We start from the raw sequence: 18,400 nt of genomic DNA, 5'->3' as shown, positions 1-18,400 counted from the left end.
AGAACCCTGGGGCCACTGGACCTGAGGTCTTCACCTCCCTGGTAAATAACCTCTGCTCAAAAGAGACGGACAGAGTCTGTTTGGATCAAAGGAAATCCCATTGTAAGGGTTCAAATGTAGCACCCTGGCTGAAATCCAGCAGAGTGCTCTCAAAAAACAGAGAGTATAATAGCTGCTATAATTTATGGTAGCACTTATTTAAGTAATTAACTCTTATCTGAGTTTGCTAAAACTTCCTGAAATTGTTCTCTTGTTCTGTGAGAAGCCTTACATGCTATGACATAATTTGACTCTCCAGGGTTCTTGTTCACAGAACTTAAAAAAAAAATTTTAAAAAATCCGTACTCATCTTGTAATCTACTTGAATGTGTTCCCTTGTTCAACTCAATATCCTTGTTTTTAAAGTAGAGATTTTTTTCACAGTTTCCAGTAAGATGTAGGCTCCACACTGCCTGAATTTAATTTGAAAGAGACAGTTTGCTATCTTTTTTTTAAAGTCTCCAGAACAATGCCCCAGCAAGTCTATATATTTGATTGTAAGCGTCCAAGAAGGGGGAGATAAATTGTATTTGTTTTAGTAAACAGTAACATGCTCAGACACAAAAGGAGAAATAAGAATGAAAGAAGTAAATTCATTAGAATACTGAGTTCTAGTTTTCTTAGCTGTATTAAACAGATATTCACCTCTAGAAAACATTAATTTGTCTCATATAATAAGATACACTGTTTTGCAAAGAGGTGAACTTCATCTTTGGTCATAATTGTGGTACCAGATTCTTACCTCAAATCATTTTCTAAGAACAGCCACTAACTCACAAGACCCTTTTTTTCCCCATAATACTTTTCTGAAATGAAGTATTATCTTCCCTCTCCTACCCCTCCAAGTTTACCATGACTTCTATCAATTATAAGCAAATATTAAAGGACAAGAGCTGTGTTTGAAAAAAAAAAAAAACACCTGGGAAAAAAACTAACCCAATATGATGCATAAACAGGGAAGGTGTTGAAACTACTTCCAAGTGCCTGCATCTAACCCTCCATGTCAAACTCTAACCCTCTTTTGTTTGCAGCCCATGCTTTTCCCATTTTGGTACTATCTTCTAACAGTTGCTTCAGCATAGGGCTGCATGTTTGCACATGTTATGCTGCCTATTTAATAGTACTGTATAAATGCCTCTGCTTAGCATAAATTGATTATGTTTAACAATACTTCGAATATACAGAATCAGGCATGAGGAGAGAACCTGTGCGTGTGTATGTATTTTAAATAGGTATGTTTGATTTCAAAGTTCTAATTAGCATCGTGAGATGACCACATTATTCATGAGTGACAAAGCCATGAGATATACAGGTACTCCTAAACAAGTGCTAACACAACCTTTGTGAACTCCTGTCTCAAATGTGTCATCACTTTAGAAACTTGTTTAGCCATTCAGGAAAGAAAGGTTACTAACATCAAGCAACCCTAGTGCACCCTAAGTAGGCCTCAGAAAGACCTGAAGTTAGCTGAAAAGGTCATAAACATGAGGAAAAAATCTTCTTGTCAAAGGCATTTCTTAGGTGTCTATGAGAAAATGTTGGTTTTAACTTTAATTCCTGAGGCGAAACTTTGGATTGTGGCACTCGTAACTGAACTATTTTCAGACCACTGCACACAGATGGATGTAGCCAGGGAAGATGAACTGGGAGCCTGTGGTTAGAAATGCTATTACACTCTGCTTGAAAAACCTTGAGACTTGGAACACTTGGTATTTCAGTTCACCACAGACCTGTACAGAGAACAGAGGTGATGCAAGCTAAAACACACCTCTAGCACAGGTTGTTGCATACCATGCACGGCCTTTGTCCCAACTTTTTTCCAGTGCAAGATTGTTCCCGTCAGCCTGTGTCTTTTAACTAATCTGTCCAATCTACCTGTAGAGGGTAGGGCCTCTGCCCTTGCTTTTCAGCACAAAGCTTCCCATAACTCGGCAAACACCGGTGTGTCAACCTTTTTTTCACCGTTGCACCCACTTTCGCAGTCTCCACTGGTTTCAAAATATGCACGTAATCTTACACTGAATAAACTCTTTCCATATAGCTTGCACTAATCTTAACAATATGATGTCATCCAAACTCCACAGCATTTGTGAAACATGTTTTAATATTCCAGCTCTTTTGATCTCGTCTCATAAATCAATCCCTCCATCTCTTTAATTATTTTAATTGCTCTTCTTTAAATTCCCTTCAGTGTAATTTTCTAACAGGAAGATTCCCAAAAATATCCCAGGCATGACCTAGTTAAGTAGTATGCACAGGGTAGTCATGCCAAAGAAGCGGAAGAGAAAGTCTATTAGTTCCTTCCTCAGTGATGGGATCCTTCACATGGAGGATTAAATTCTGTGGGCTTTGTTATTACGCTGTTCTGTAAGACCATATGTAGTTTACCGTCCACTTTCACTCCTACATGTTGATATTGCAGATTTCTTCCTCTTGTTGAACATTTTCCTACAGCTCTACCAATGTTTCCAAGACGAACCTCTTCTTTTCCACCCTTATTCCTTTTCTGAATTTGTTCATGCTGTTTTGCCAGCTTTCCCAGCTCCACCTAACCTAATGAACAGCTGTGAAAGCTGTTTATGGCTAATAACTGTCCTTTAAGTCAAACTTTAAGAAAGAAAGGCTTCATACTGTTCACTGAAATAACCCATTAGCCTTTCCAGCTCTTCAGTTGAAGTCCACTACTAATCCATAAAATTCCCATCCATATGAAAAAGGACATGGTAAGACGACTGTTCTGTTTCCTTTTTCCATAGCAAATTTAATTAAAAAGATGATGCTCCACCCCTCTTCAAGTGCCAGTCCAGAATGGTCGGCCTTAAGTAGCAAAACTAATGCCAGGAAAAGATTTCCATGACACCAACTGGTGTTCTTTTTTTTTCCTGTAAACCCAGCAAAGCTGCTCATGTGTATATAAGGGCATAATTTAGCTAGGCACCTGGCACGTATGAACAAATACAATTGAAGGTACCTAGGTGACAACATCACTATTACCTTCTTCCAACTATTCCACAATGGAAAGATAATGTAATAGGTTGAACTGAACAAAAGGCATTGGTTAGTTCCTTGCTGCCACTGAAGTTTAAGACAGCAAAAAACAATCCAGTAAGCTCCTTTAGGTAATGAGGTAACTGAAACAACTGCAGCCGCCACAAGCAAAGGTGAGAGACAGAAGAGATCATAAAGTACAGGGATTTTCCTAGCTGCCTTGTGGCTGCTGCATGTCTAAAAAAAAACAGCAGAGAGATCAGAGACAGCAGCAAGGACGCATTGATTTTGTTTTTAAAAAAAAAAAAAAGGCACGGCACTAAGAAAAATCAGTGGTGAAATGGCACCAAGGATACCCAATCTACCCCAACAGGACTATGTAATCCCCTATAACATCCAGGATGGGATCAAAGATGTTTAATGGGAACCTGCAAAGCCGTAGGCTTGGGCTAATCAATCATAAAAAAAAAAGCCTCTCATGGATCGGCTGTGTCAAATGAACACCAGCTGACAACAGTGTAGTTATCAGACCTGCAGATGTCTATGCCTCTTTTGATGTGTATCTCCAGTGAATGTTTTTGCTTTGCTCAGGATGCGTGTGTGGAATTGTACTCTTCAAAACAAGGATACTGTAAGCTTGCATTGGAAAAACGTTATTGCAACAGAAATAATGATGGTAGTACATTAGATTACACATTAGTAATTACTTGGAAGCCTCTTCTTTTAATTGTGGAATCACATGAGATCACTGATGCCATGGTATTGTGCAAATTCGATCTCAATCCTGAAAAGAAATTAAAGGAACCGAGAGCTGTAAAACTTGTAGTAACCGACAAAGTTAAACATCAGTCTTATCATTAACCACTTCTAGATGCTACGTTTCTGGGTTTGTAACTACACGTGGGTTATGTCATTTGCGGCTTCAGCCCGCTATTTTACAGTTATCCTTTATATATATATAAAAAAAAAGACTTTAAATAAAAGGCTTTGGAGATTCTCTGGTGATGGTCCCTCCAAAGCGGCGGGAAAGAGCAGCCTCCCTGCCCAGCGAGGGCAGCGGGCGACAAGCTCCCCTGCGGCAGCTGAGCAGCCCGGCCGCCGACGCCACCATGGCTGCGGGAAGTTGACCCGTGGCCCAGCGCTGGGACACCATGAAGGGGTTTCCCCGGGCGAGTGGGGGCTTGAATTGAATCCTGAAGAAAATGCCGCTTCAGGAGGGTATTTTTCGGGCGTTTTGACCAGCTCCGGCCGCGGAGGCCAGAGGCGGGAGCTGGCGGCCCGGGAAGCGCAGGCACCAGCCCCCGTGCTCAGGCGCCGCAGCCATCGGGGAGGGGCGGCTGCGCCGCAGCGGCCGGGATCCCCGTCCCGCGGAGCTCCCGCCGGCGGCGCGGCGCTCCGCCGAGCCAGGCCGGCACCAGCCCCCGCAGCCAAACGCCCCACGCGCGGCGCCCCTTCCTCTCGCGGCCGCCGGCCTCGCTCCCGCGCCGTCCAACCCTCCCGTTTCCCTCCCGCGGGCCGCCAGGCCGCCAACGGCCGCTGCCCTCCCGCCCCGCCGCCATTGCCCCGCCCCGCCGGCCGGGCCCCGCCCCGCGCGGCGCGCGCCCACCCCCGCGGCGCCGCTGCAGCCCCCGCGCGCATATAGGCTCCTCCGCCGCACTCCCCGCGCCGCCGCCGCCTCGTCCAGGCATGGCACAGGGCTCTACCTCACTATGGCAGCAGCGCGGCACAGCACCCTGGACTTCCTGCTCGGCGCCACAGGTAACGGCCGCCGCGGGAGAGGGAGAGGGAGGGGGGGGCGCGTCGCGTCCCTTCTGCCCCCCCACTCCCGCCGCCGGAGAGGGAGGGGGGGCGCGTCCCTTCTGCCCCCCCACTCCCGCCGCCCTGGCGGTGTGTCGCGCCCCGCCTCCCCTCGCCCCTGCCGCCGCCGAGGAAGCGGCGCGGCCCCTCGCCCGCCCGCCAGGCCCCGCGCAGCCCTCCCCCTGGGCCTCTCTCTGGCGCGGCCTGCCCATCCGTGTGTCCCCCCGGTATCCGCCTCTGCTGGCGGGCAGGTGCCCCCGCGCTCCCTGGGGCGCGCCGCCATGCCTACGCACCCGCCCCGGGCAGGCGGGCGGCCCGCTGCGGCCTCCCGCCCCGGGCCCGCTGTGCCGCGCGGCCGCCCAGCGCTGGGGGCAGCCCGCCTCGGGGCGAGGCGGCGCCGCCGGTTGGTGGGGGGCGGGGGATGGAGGCGTGCAGGTGCCCCCCGCCCCGGCCGGTCACCGCGGCGGGCTTCGGCCGGCGGCCGGGGCGGGCTTTCCCCGCGGGCGGGCGGGAGGTGCCGCGCTGCGGGCCCGGAGGGAGGGAGTGAGGGCCTGGCTGTTTCCGAGCGGCCGGGCCGGGGCTCCCCGCGAAGCCCGGGAGTGGGGGGGGTTAGTGCAGCCCTTGCACCGCGCTTGAGGCGGGGGCGGCGAAACGGGCTCGTAACTGCCGCCGAGCAAGGCGCGGGCGCAGCGCGTGAGCGTCCTGTCACTTCGGCGTTTCCCTAACCTCGTCGCAAACGCGTGAAGGAAGTGATTAGCGGCGAAGCTCGGCTACGGATGAGCCACCGGCTCTTTCAAGGCTTTACGCCGTAGCCATCTGTAGGGGGCATGTTCGAGCCAGAAACCGAGGAAACTACCACGTTTCTCAACGATCAAGACGGGTGAAAAGGTTTAGTGGCGGGGAGCTGCCGTGGGCGCCGAGGCCGGCTAGTGAAGGCCGCCAGCTCGGGCTGGCCTTCCCGCTCCGCAGCACCCTCCCCTGGGGCAGGCCCTTCCCGGGGCCGGCGTGCCTCCGGGGTCTGGCCCCCTGTGTCGTCCCCCTTTCTTCTTAATTCCCTGTTTGGAGGGAGGGATGCGTGAGGGCAGCTCCCCGCATCTGCAAATACAGTCTGTCGTAGCTTGATTCGACAGAGAGCGGTTCCTGACCGCAGGGGTTTTGCTGCGTGCTGTGTCCTTCGTGGCGTTGCTGCGTTTGCATTTTGGGGAGCCAGGAGCAGAGAGGGGGAAGATATCAATGGAATTATTCCCAAACAGTGCACTTCAGCATATTCTACCCTGTTTCATGCTGAAAGCCTTCCAGTTTCCATTTCACAGTGAGATTTTTATAGTGCAGCTTAGCCACTCTAATGGTGAACGAGACAGTCCTGCCATTTTCCTTACACGTGACTGATCTAGCATGAGCAGAATCGGAAAGCTAAACCAGTCTAAAAGCAATTTTCGTGGATACCACCCGGCCCCCACAGTGACCTCTTTGCCTGTTTAGTTCTCTGAACTATCATGGTCAGGTTTACATTAGTAACTGGCTTCTGCAGAAAAGTCAGAATTGCCAGGGAAAAGAGGAGGACTATGTGTATTGAAAATAAGCTGCAGTTATATTAGCTGCTCTGATACAAAAAACTACACCATTAATTAGAGAGTGTGGTAATGATCTTAAGTATTGTCTTGCTTTCAGGTAGGTTTTCTATTCCGTTTCCCTTTACTTTTGAGGACAATGTTTGATTGCATCTTACTCTAATCAAGATGGATGCCCCTAAATGGGGGTGGGGGGATGGACCAACTAACTGTAGAAGTGTTGCTGTGTAGATCAAAGGAGGGAAGAAGCCTTTTCCCCTTCTTATGTTCGTTTCAGCACAGTAGACATCTTTAGTGAGATGTGAAGAACTTTCTTCCACCCGTGACAGCTCTGAAGTTTTGTACTTTGCATGTGGAGTTTTTCTTCTCATCTAGTGCTTATGGCCCAAAGCACAAAGAGTTGTCTATAGAGGAAAAAATGGTGAATGTATGTTTGAGTTAAAGCAGTTAAAGTTTAATGCTGAGTCATGGATCATCAACTAGTTGAGATTTTTACTGTAAGTTACATGGACGATAAAACTTCTGAATGGTCTGGAATGCCATGAAATGGCATTTAGTAAAACGAGATGTGTGTCTTTGGACCTTCTGATCTTGTGAGGATAACATCTTATCACTACATCTCAGCTGAAGCTGTTGCATCTTTATGTTTGTATTCTGAGAATGCAGAATCTGTTAACTTCTTGGTAAATGCAGACTCCTTATTCCTCAAAACATTAGCTGTGTCCTCAGCTTTTGACAAATATGTATTTTTGGTTGGTATTAATATAGTTGTTAAATTTGTCAGCTTGTAGGAAGGCAAGACTTGAGTCTACGAAAGCAAGTTTATTCAATTCTTTGTGTTTCATTGCAATGCATCTTGCAATGACTGTATGTGGTTATGTGTCTATTTCTTTAAGAATCTGCATATATATGAGAGTTGTTACATATGGTTGATGAAATAATTTGAATATGGTTCTCAGTGTTCATGTTTAACACAGTAGCTATCCAATGTTCTCCTAATCCTGAAGGGAAGAAAGGCTTCACTGTTATTATCCAGCATCAAGATTGAACATGACTATAGAGGATGGGGTAGTGTTCTGAGATGTTAACATTTTTCTGGGATCTGTTTGTTTCTTTATGTGCACTGTTGTGTGTGGCTTGTCTTCATCCTCAGTGTTTTGAGGTTCTCACGGAGTAAAGCTGTCTTTGGATGTCAGTGGAAGGATCTGGAAGACACATCTCTGCATTAGGAAGGTGGGATTTTATCACGTGTTAATACTTGTGCAGCTATTAGCTAGCAACTGCTTGTGCTGCAGAATGGTGTAGATTCTGGTGGGTCATTCCCACTGGCTGATTTACTTGGCATGTGCCAAAACGCTGTTCTCTTCATGCAGTCCAAGTCTCTTGGGATATTGGACTGTGGTGCATGTCACGTACATTCTCCAGGATTCAAATGTGTACTCAGCAAGGATCTTGAGAATGATAACTGAAATAGTAGGCATTTCTTAGTGTTTACCATCATCACTTCTGTAAGGTTGATGGTTGTTGGAGGTATTGAGAGATACCAGCAATGTCGATGAAAACATGGGTGTAGGGAGTTAAAGAAGAGAAAACAAGTCCTCTTGTGATAGTTTGAGATAGGGCGGAGCACAAAACTATCTTGGGAATGGGGCTGCATGAGATAAATGAAGCTGTGTACCTCTACTAAAATCTGTCAGTTTTCTTCAAACTTTTCAATGAATTTTTTTAATGTACTATGAAATCTACAAATTAGTCAAAAGAAAAAAGGCCCTTTTGTCTGTCTTCATAACTATACCTCAAATTATACATCCCATCATTTTTTAAAAATAATAATAGGCACTCAGATATAGCTGGGTATAGCTTTGATAGCTGGATAACACAATCTGACTTTCTGTGATCACAGAATCATAGAATCATTAAGGTTGGAAAAGACCTCTAAGATCATCGTGTCCAACCGTCAACCCAACACCACCATGCCCACTACACCATGTCCCTAAGGGCCTCATCTACACGTCTTTTAAATACCTCCAGGGATGGTGACTCCACCACTTCCCTGGGCAGCCTGGTCCAAGGCCTGACCACTCTTTCAGTAAAGAAATTTCTCCTAATGTCCAGTCTAAACCTCCCTTGGCGCAACTTGAGGCCTCCTCAAGAGCTGATTAAAGCAGCAGCCGTAGAGCTCAGTCCTTTGAGCAGAAGTATCTTGCTTACCTGTGGCCCGTGAGATACGCAGACAACTTCAGCACGCAAACAGCATAGTGTTCCCTATCCTAAAATACAAGAAGAACACTTCAACATTTACGAAAATGGACACAGATTGCTTGCCTTCCTTAATCGGGGCATAGAAGGCTTTAGTCATGCCTTTTACTTCTGGGCTAATGACATTTTTGTTAGTCAATCAGAAATGAGGAATTTGAGACTCCTCAAGTTAATTAGTTTAAGGACTTTATAATAAAAGTATGTAGATGCTTAATGCCTTATATTTTTACAGAATTGAGTTTAGATTATTGTATGTTGAAAGTCTGCTCATGCATGGGAGTGTTTCCATCCATGCATGAATGTGTCATATAAGCTTAGTTTTCCTGGTTGTTGAGTATTGAAATGATTAATGTTCTTCAAGTTTCTTTAATGAGGGGGGGAAGATAATATGGAGACTCTCTTGAGATTTTTTTTATTTGCTTTAGGAAGTTGCTTTGAAAGGGTAAGAACTTGTTGGAAAATGAGTTTTAACTGTCTTAAAGTTTACTGTTTGGGATTATCGCTGGGGGTGATTATACGGTTCATAGTACAGCTGCACAAACCGTTGTGCCGACATCATTCAGGGCCAGGGCACAGATGAGTGAGCTGGTGGAGGAGAGCAGCGATTACCTGAGCTGACACAGTTACTGAAATAAATTCTTACGAAACTCTTGTGTGAATTAGCACACAATGGGAATGGCAGGGCTGTAGTGCAGGCTTGGGTTTTTAAGAAAAAGGATGAGTGGACATGTGTATGCACATGGTCTGTTTTTCTTCAAATGAATGTTTTCATGGAGATAAAAAGAAGAGGGAGTGACCTTTTGTGGGGTTAGCCTCCTTTTTAGGCCCTCTGTCAGTGGCTTTGTTCCTGTCTGCAGGGTCCACTGCTCAATTTTGACACTGCATGTGGGGAAAAACTTGGTGAGAAAATGAAGCTTCTCGTCAGTAGGAATACATGTAAATAAAAAATAGCTAATGGCTACAGTACTTGCGTCTAAATGTTGTTGGATGTAGACAATATATTAAGAGATAATAAATTGTGTGAAAGAAAAATCTAACTGGAATCGTGTACATTGGATTTGACTTGCAAAAACTATTTTATACTTTTAGTGTTTTGCTGCATAACTGCACTTATTGGAGACAAACTTGATTTACAAAATTTTTCTTTTAGAGGTTTTTTCAAGGGGAGGCACTAACTGCTTTAGAAGTTAATGAAAAGTACATAAAATGTCTTGACTGAAGCATCCATTACAATATAAGAAACGGCCATTAACTCTACTGGCAATCCTATATCATAGACTTTTGGCCCATTTTGAAGCAGACAAGAATGCTGTCAGGTGAAGCTTTAGTATGCAGTCAGGGGTGTAAAGATTTAAACCCTCACATTATTTTTTTTTTGTTTATAGCTGTTTAATAATACTGCATGATATGCTCCACTGTTTGACATCCTTAAAAGTGTAATAACTAGCTGGTCATACATTTTGTGTTCTGAAAGAATCTTGATTATAAAATGTTCTAAGTTACTCTACTAAATGTTCTTTCAGTATTGAAGCTTTAATTAGGCTATCAAATTGTTAAATATTTGAATTGTGTGCACTTAAGCTAATATTTTCATTCTTGTCTTTGTTTTGGTTGGAAGTATTAATGTTCTTTGTAGAGCAGGACCACAATTTTATGTGTCCGTTCTTGGCTGTGCTGATCTAAACTTCTGGAGGGGGAAAAGAGTTAACAAGGTTTTGTTTAGTTCTGTGTCCCTTTGGAGCCTTGTAGCTGAGTTTCCTTACTTTAAGGACTAATTAAAAAAATGCCTTTCTCAGGGGACAAAACAGGAGTGTTTAAGAGAACTGAATGGTGAGGAGGGGTGCTGTATTGGCTCTTCCTCTCTACTGTCACTGAAACCTCTACCTGAATTTCTACCTGTGAAAACTCTACAGAAGTTCAGCTGCTCATGTGTGTTGAGCTGCATCCTGCTGTAGTAAAGACAATTTGGAATTGGTGGTGGTTTGGATTAATAAGCAGATAATCAGCAGTTCTGGCTGTTGATTCATGGTTCATCCCGCAAGAGGTGTAGAAATACCGGCGAAAGCAGGAGGAGGTGACTGGCGTTGAAAACTTGGTGACTCTTGCAGAGTTTTTCCACAGGTAAGTTAGAATCTTGTGTATGAAGGAGAAAGGCTTAAACTAATACTAAATGTTTGGCAGTTTCTAAGATTATAAATTAAAAACTCATCAATAAAACCTTTGAGCACTTGGCTGTATATAGAGTTATTTTTAAGTTAATATTCTCTGTAATGGATGTTTTTGTTGCCTAATGTACTAGAAATGCTAGGGCTTTGTTTTTCTTATGAGGCAGATTCTGCTTCTATGACTGGAGCTGGCTGCAGTTAGCAGTAAAAGCACATTAAATATATTTGAACATATTGTGGGGGGAGTAACGTCTCTGAGTCTTGTAGCTCAATTTGACTGGTTCTGTCACGTGTTAGTTGTCTGAAGTGCTGAAACATCTGATTAGAGTGATAACATGTGGATGATATGCTTATCTTTTTCCTTTACCGTATTGATTTATGGTATGTTATCAAAATGTGCTGACTCCTTGACTATGATCTGTATGTGAAGACCATGTGAATAAAGATTAAACAAGACTCAAGTAAATGCCTCTGGAGCTTGCAACTCTGTTATCAACCTTGGCTAAAAGTGTGTTTGCAGCTAGCTTGCAGCTGCAGTTCAGGAATGAGTCTGTATTAGTTGTGCTCCCTTAGCAGCCTCCGTGAGTGGTGTGGGCTCAGGCTGTGCTCTTGGCTGGGCTGTTTTGAGCTGAGCCCTGCAGGTCTCCACGGTCTAGTTCTGACAGGCCTGGACCAAGAACTGGCCTGCTGTGTGTCAGGGCACAAATGGGGCTTGTCACGAGGCATTAATACAGGAATTAATAACTTTCCATTTTTAGCAGTAAGGACCTATAATAATCGTACAGGGTAAAGTAGCAATTAGGGGAAGGAAAAAAGTTAAAAGCTTTTTTCTTAACTGAACTTTTGTGTGATTATTAAACAACAATGTGACTTGCAGAGAAAGCCACTGCTACAGTGAAAGGTTTATTTTCCTGTCTCTGGGTATTTTAGTAGTGATGCTCATAATAATTGAGCTCTCCTGTAGGCCAGTGTGTGTGTTTGCTAGCTCATCTCTTTGCGCTGGTACAGATTTTCTGTGGATGGTGCATCCTGGCTCCTACAGGTATCTCTGCAGGACCATGGCATAATGCAGAGGCCATGTATACCTGTTGTCTTCCTGAACTCTAGCTGGTGTTCCTTGTCTAACGAGCGGGTAGAGATTCTGGGTGGCAGAATTTTGGAGACTAGTAAATGTATTTACTACTACCTGTAGTAAAAGTTTCATAACAAAGCTGAGCTGCTTCACTTAAGTGATCTGTTTTAAGCCTTTGTGTCAGTCTGCACGACTCAATAAAATAATCTGTACATAAGTGTATGGCTGTATGTGTAACAGTCCCCCAGATGGACTTAAGTCCTCAACTGCCCAGTAGGATTTATTCTTCCTGAGTGCTCTTGAAATGCAAAATGCCTTCAGTAAGACTCTGATCTTCTCTCAGAAGTCAAGAATATATTAATTGGGAAGTCAGTCTGTAGGCTGACAGAAAAAAGTGGCCCCTGGTTAGAAAATTTATTAATAAACACTTTCATGTTAACAACTAATTTTAAGTTAGTCTTCAAGTGTGAATGAGCTCTAAATTGGTAGCAAATGCTTTCTTCTTGTTCTTTCAATATGTATGTTGCAGAGATGAGTCTTCATTTGTGCTTGAAAAAGCTAGTTTACCTAATTTCATATGTGCAGTGTGCTTGCTTTATTCAAGCAAGAAAATGATTTGTTTAGGTAACACTTATATTGGCTTAGTGACTAGCTTTACATTAAAGCATGAGAACATAGTTTTATTTTGGTGTTTCACTTTGCAATTTGGCTCACCTGAGGGGTTGGCTACCCTGAGGGGTAAGGGGAAGAGGGCAAAAGAGAGAAGTATTTTGTGCAACTGGTACAATCTGTGTTTTTTTTCTTCATTCTGCCCCTTTACTCTGGTCTTTTCTCTGCTGTACGCTCTATCTAGGTTGCATGCCTCTCCTGTATTCCGAAAGTACTGAACAGCATGGTTATTAACACCAAACTGTAAAATAGATGTAGAATGACCAGTGCTGCCAGGAATGTGGCATTCACTTAGAGAAAGAATAACAAAAAAGTAGGTGTATAGTTGAATCTCTTTTACAGTAATGGTGCTCAGCTTCTTCTGCAGGTTTGATGTGCAGCAGAGGTCATGTTAGAGTAAGAAAAGCTCCTTGATACAAGGATTCCTGTCTCTGAAAGCATTTGTACCAGAGATCCTACATGATGAGGAATAAAACTGCCCAACCTTGTTAGCATTCTTTACTTCCTCATTTAAATGATGTGTTTGACTGAAAATTCATGGGAGACTGAGATAAAGAGCGGGAATGCTGTGATATAGTCTAGTAAACCTTATGTTCTGCTCTCACTGATTTAATTAAACTCCATGTTCTGTTTTGTGATTGAATGTACTGAAATAATCAATTCTTGTAACTGTATTATCTGTCCTTGTAGCAGAAGCTCACTATCTAACCTTTTCAAAAAAGTTTTTGTCTTAAAGACTAGATGGAAATGGAATATTGGCTTTTACATGCTGCCAGTGAAAGTTTTCTGCCACATCATTTCTACTGGAACGTGGAGCCAAAGCTGCTGTTCTCATGTGTTGAATTTCAAATGATAAGATACCTTAAGATTATGGCTGTTATGTGTAACACTCTTTCAGGTTAATCCTAGTCTGTGTATGTGCTTACTGGTGGTACTTTGAGATGTGATGGTACCATTATTCTGCAATTTGATAATAGATGTTTTTAATATTGTAATCTAGTAACTAGAATTTTATGTCCCCTTGAAGCACAAACAGTAAGGCTTAAACCTCACTGATGTTGGAATGTATTTTTATTAAGGTGGAGGTTACAGAAAACTTTAGGAACTTCAGATTCACAAAACAACATGGGGTATTCAATACACAAGATCACTTCTGGTTTTATGTGTACAGTAAATTAAATTTTTGGTTGTCCTAATACAAGAAGTTGAATAGAAGAAGGGTGAAGGAGTAACTTCTTTAATGTATTTTTTCCATTATGGAGGTGGATGGAGCTGATAGACCTATAGTTGCTGAAAACTTAAGGTTTTACATAGAGTTTTCCCTTAAAGGTGATTAGGGAATCTTACCTTGCTTTTGTGAAAGAACTGAAAAAGAAAAAGCTCTCTCTATCAGAGCTCAAAGGAGGAAGTGGGAAAAGGTGATTTTATGTTACGAAGTTTTAAACAACAGAAGGTAGCAGACTGCATCTCTGGGAATGATGTTTTTGTTTTTATATACACATGCACTTTGCACTGCTGGCAGAAGTTGAAGCACAGCTGTTCCTGTTCACTGTCCATACAGTTGCTTTTGACTAAATTCTTGCTTAGTGTTTTAAGTAATGACTTGCTGGTTGTGTACCCTGAACTTGAATTTTTATTATTGTATAGGAAGGGCTAGGGAAAAGTGGCTATGTAGTTCTGTTCTCTTTACATTAATGTTAGAGATTTGGACAAAGATTTAAGGTATTTATCATTCCATAAAGGTGATACATGACTGTATGAGCTATCTTAGAAAATGTGTTTGTGTGCTAGTGCCATCTGAAAGCCCCTACATATTTTGTATTACTTTAGTCACTGTTATTACTAAAATTATAATAGTGTTTTTGAAACTACAAGAAAAAGTTCAGCTTTTTAAAGGTGGTCTTAGAGAAGTTGAAATAGCTTTTCTTTTTACCCCTTGCATTCCTTTGTCCGAAGCTGTGCTTCCACAGACCTCATTCTGGTGAGTGGCATAGGGAAGACAAGTCAACTTTGGGATATTCCTGCATGTGGGGAAGATGAGGGAAGAAGGAAGATTGTGGAAGGTGCATTGTACTCTTTACCCAGGACTAGGTTTCTTGTAGATGTCTGACCCTGCAATGATTTTCTCAGTGCATCTGAGCAAAGAATCTGGGACTGAAAGAAAATCAGTGTCACTCCTATCTTCAAAAGAGCAAGAAGGAAGATCCAGGGAACTACAGGCCAGTCAACTTTATCTTGATACCTGGGAAAGTGATGGAGTAAATAATCTTGGAAACTATTTCCAAACCTTGAGGACTAGAAAGTGTTTGGGTGTAGCTGACATGGATTTACAAACGGGAAATCATGCCTGACCTAGCTGATAGCATTCTGTGGTCAAAAGACTGGCTTGATGAAGGAGGGAAGAGTAGTGGTTGCTGTTTATCTAGACTGTAGCAGGGCTTTCCACACTGTTTCCAATAACATCCTCATGGACAAAGTGTGGTGAAGTACAAGGTAGAGAAATCCGCAATGAGGAGGGTTGAAATCTGAACTGCTGGGCCCAAGAGGTTGTGTTCAGCAACAAAAAGGCCACCTGGAGGCCAGTCAGTGGTAGTGTACTCAAGGAGGGGTAGATAGCGGGGCCAATGCACTTTAATATCTTCATTAATGACCTGGGCATTGGGACAGAGTGCATCCTCAGCAAGCTTGCAGATGACACAAAACTGGCAGGAGTGATTGATGCACTGTAGGCACTCCTGGCCTACAGGAACCAAATGAAGTTCAACCAAAGGGAATGCCAAGTCTTGCACCTGGGAAGAATGACTGCATGCACAAGTACAGGCTAGGGACAGCTTTGCTTTCATCTTGGTGATCCTTCCCCTCAGCACAGCCCTGGTGAGGCATATCTGGAGTGCTGGGTCCAGTGCTGGGCTCCCCAGTACAAAAGAGTTGGTCCTACTGGAGTAGGCCCAGCGTAGGGCCATGAACATGATTAAAGGACTGGAGCATCTGTCATACAAGGAGAGGCTGGATGAGCTGGGACTGCTGAGCCTGGAGTAGAGAAGGCTCAGGGGGATCTTACCCATATAGAATCATTTAGGTTGGAAAAGACCCTTACGATTGAGTCCAACTGTTAACCTAAGACTACCAAGTCTATCACTAAACCATGCGCCTAAGTGCTGTGTCAAGTAATATATGTATAGAAATACCTGATGGGGGGAGTAGAGAAGATAGAGCTGGATTTTCCTCAGTGGTGCCCTGTGTGACGGGACAAGAGGCAGTGGGCGCAAACTGAAACACATGAAACTTGGTCTGAGCATAAGAAAACACCTTTCATCGTGAGAGTGATTGAACACTGGAACATGTTACCCACAGAGGCGTCTCAATCTGTGGAGACAGCAAAAACTGACTGCTTGTGGCCCTAAGCAACCTCCTGTCATTGAGCCTGCTCTGAGCAGGGGGTTGGATGAGACAATCTCCAGAGGTCCCATCCAACCTCTGCTGTTCTGTGGTAGCTACCTGACCTGGCTGTGCCAGATGGATGTATGCAGAATTGACTTTATGTAGGAAAATCAGACCACAAGTGAACTACAGGCTTGCTCAGGAGGTATGGTCACATCAAGCACTTTTTCACCCTTCCCTCTCATTCCTTTTTATGTCAGCACTAGCTCTTAAAATACATTGCAAGTTGGTTTTGGATGCTTCCCACACCACTCCCCTACCCCCCAGTTGAGTCTGGTGCATGAGTGTAAAGGAAGAGGCAGGAGTGAGAGAGGGTGGGAGTGCGCTGTTTGATGGCAGTGCAGTTTTAGCTTGGCATTGGTCAACACAGGAAGACATCTGGAGTTCAGTCCCTAGTTGGCTCAAATAAGTAGCTGTGGAGTGTGTGTGAGGAGGGAAGAGGCGAGTTGCATTAACTTGTGCAGAATGTTGGAACAGAGGAGAGGTGGTCATTGCAAGAGGAACATATAGTATTTATCTATGTATAAGGGGAAAAACTATTGTGCTCTCAGAAATGCTACAAATACTGCATTAAAGATTTCTAGTGTCTGACAGAGAGATTTATCTCATGTGGGTGTATTTTGTGTGTATTCCTCTTGGCAATCTAAACTGATGTAAAGGTGGTGGTAGTGAGATGAAGAATGAGGATTGAATTCCTCTGTTGGTAGCTGAGTATCTTTAATACTTTGAGAGCTCATTCTGGTTCATGTTTATGTTTGTTTTACCCATAATTTCCAAAAGGACACTTGGATGCACTGGGTGCAGCTCGAATCCCTTCATATGCTGCCAATATCACTTTCTCAGTTGGAGTGTAGCGGGCCTCAGATCCTCTGTATCCCTGACTCCAGAACCCTAAGGGTCGACCTCCAGTCTCCCCTGGTGCTTTCTGCCAGAGGCCCCAGGTAGGGCCATTCTCCCTGGCTGTGGTGTAGAGCACATTCTTTACATCTTGTCCTGCCCGGAGTGGCCCAAGGGCTACTGCCTGAACTATCTCCTGTTTAATTTGTTCAAAGGCTTGTCGCTGCTCAGGGCTCCATTTGAAATGGTTCTTCTTCCGGGTCACTTGATAGAGAGGGCTTACAATCAGGCTGTAATCTGGAATATGCGTTCTCCAAAAACCCACAATGCCTAACAAAGCTTGTGTTTCCTTTTTGCTAGTTGGTGGGGACATGGCTGTTATTTTGTTGATCACATCCATTGGGATCTGACGACGTCCATCTTGCCATTTTATTCTTAAAAACTGGATCTCCTGTGCAGATCCCTTGACCTTACTTTGTTTTATGGCAAAACCGGCCTTCAGAAGGATTTGGACTATTCTCTCCCCTTTCTCAAAAACTTCTTCTGCTGTGTTGCCCCACATGATGATGTCATCAATGTACTGCAGGTGTTCCGGAGCCTCACCCTGTTCCAGTGCGGTGTGGGTCAGTCCATGGCAAATGGTAGGGCTGTGTTTCCACCCCTGGGGCAGTCGGTTCCAGGTGTACTGGACGCCCCTCCAAGTGAAAGCGAGCTGTGGCCTGCACTCTGCTGCCAAAGGGATTGAGAAGAAGGCATTAGCGATATCAATGGTGGCGTACCACTTGGCTGCCGGTTCGTATTGGAGTTCTAGCATGTCCGGCACAGCAGCACTCAGTGGCGGTGTGACTTCGTTCAGGCCACGGTAGTCTACTGTTAGTCTCCACTCTCCATTGGACTTTCGCACTGGCCTTATGGGACTGTTAAGGGGTGAGCGAGTCTTGCTGATCACTCCTTGGCTCTCCAGTCAGCTCATGGATGGAGATCAGGGAGTCTCGGTTGGTGCGATATTGCTGCCGGTGCACTGTTGTGGTAGTGTTCAGCACCTGTTTTTCTTCAACCCTCAGCAGCCCCACAACAGAAGGGTCCTCTGAGAAACCGGGCAAGGTGGACAGCTGTTTAATTTCCTCCGTCTCCAGGGCAGCTATACCAAAAGCCCACCGGTACCCTTTTGGGTCCTTGAAATACCCTCTCCTGAGGTAGTCTATGCCAAAGATGCACGGAGCCTCTGGGCCAGTCACAATGGGGTGCTTCTGCCACTCGTTCCCGGTTAGGCTCACTTCGGCCTCCAATACAGTTAACTCTTGGGATCCCCCTGTCACTCCAGAAATACAGATGGGTTCTGCCCCTTTATAGCTTGATGGCATCAGGGTACACTGTGCACCGGTGTCTACGAGAGCCTTATACTCCTGTGGCTCTGATGTGCCAGGCCATCGAATCCACACAGTCCAGTAAACCCGGTTGTCCCTTTCCTCCACCTGGCTGGAGGCAGGGCCCCTCTAGTTCTGGTCATAGTATCCATCTCTCACTTCTTGCAAACGTGAGTCAAGAATTTCTTCATCGCA

General features: G+C 44.6%; 1 protein-coding gene across 2 annotated transcripts in view; it reads left to right on the top strand.

Annotated features, from left to right (window-relative positions):
* The first annotated feature begins 4,622 nt into the window (after nt 1–4,622).
* Nucleotides 4,623–18,400, top strand: part of SMS (spermine synthase) — a 56,500-nt gene continuing 42,722 nt past the window's right edge. Inside the window, exon 1 of one of the 2 annotated variants that reach the window (XM_075175051.1) lies at nt 4,623–4,785. In XM_075175051.1, the coding sequence (XP_075031152.1) occupies nt 4,737–4,785 (49 nt within the window). In that variant the 5' untranslated portion in view covers nt 4,623–4,736. Of the gene's footprint in view, nt 4,786–10,530; nt 10,776–18,400 lie in introns of those variants that run through there. The other variant, XM_075175043.1, reaches the window with a different exon arrangement.

The sequence above is a fragment of the Calonectris borealis genome, chromosome 1, assembly GCF_964195595.1.
Source record: "Calonectris borealis chromosome 1, bCalBor7.hap1.2, whole genome shotgun sequence".
NCBI lineage: Eukaryota > Metazoa > Chordata > Aves > Procellariiformes > Procellariidae > Calonectris > Calonectris borealis.
This window is presented reverse-complemented; position numbering and strand designations above follow the sequence as displayed.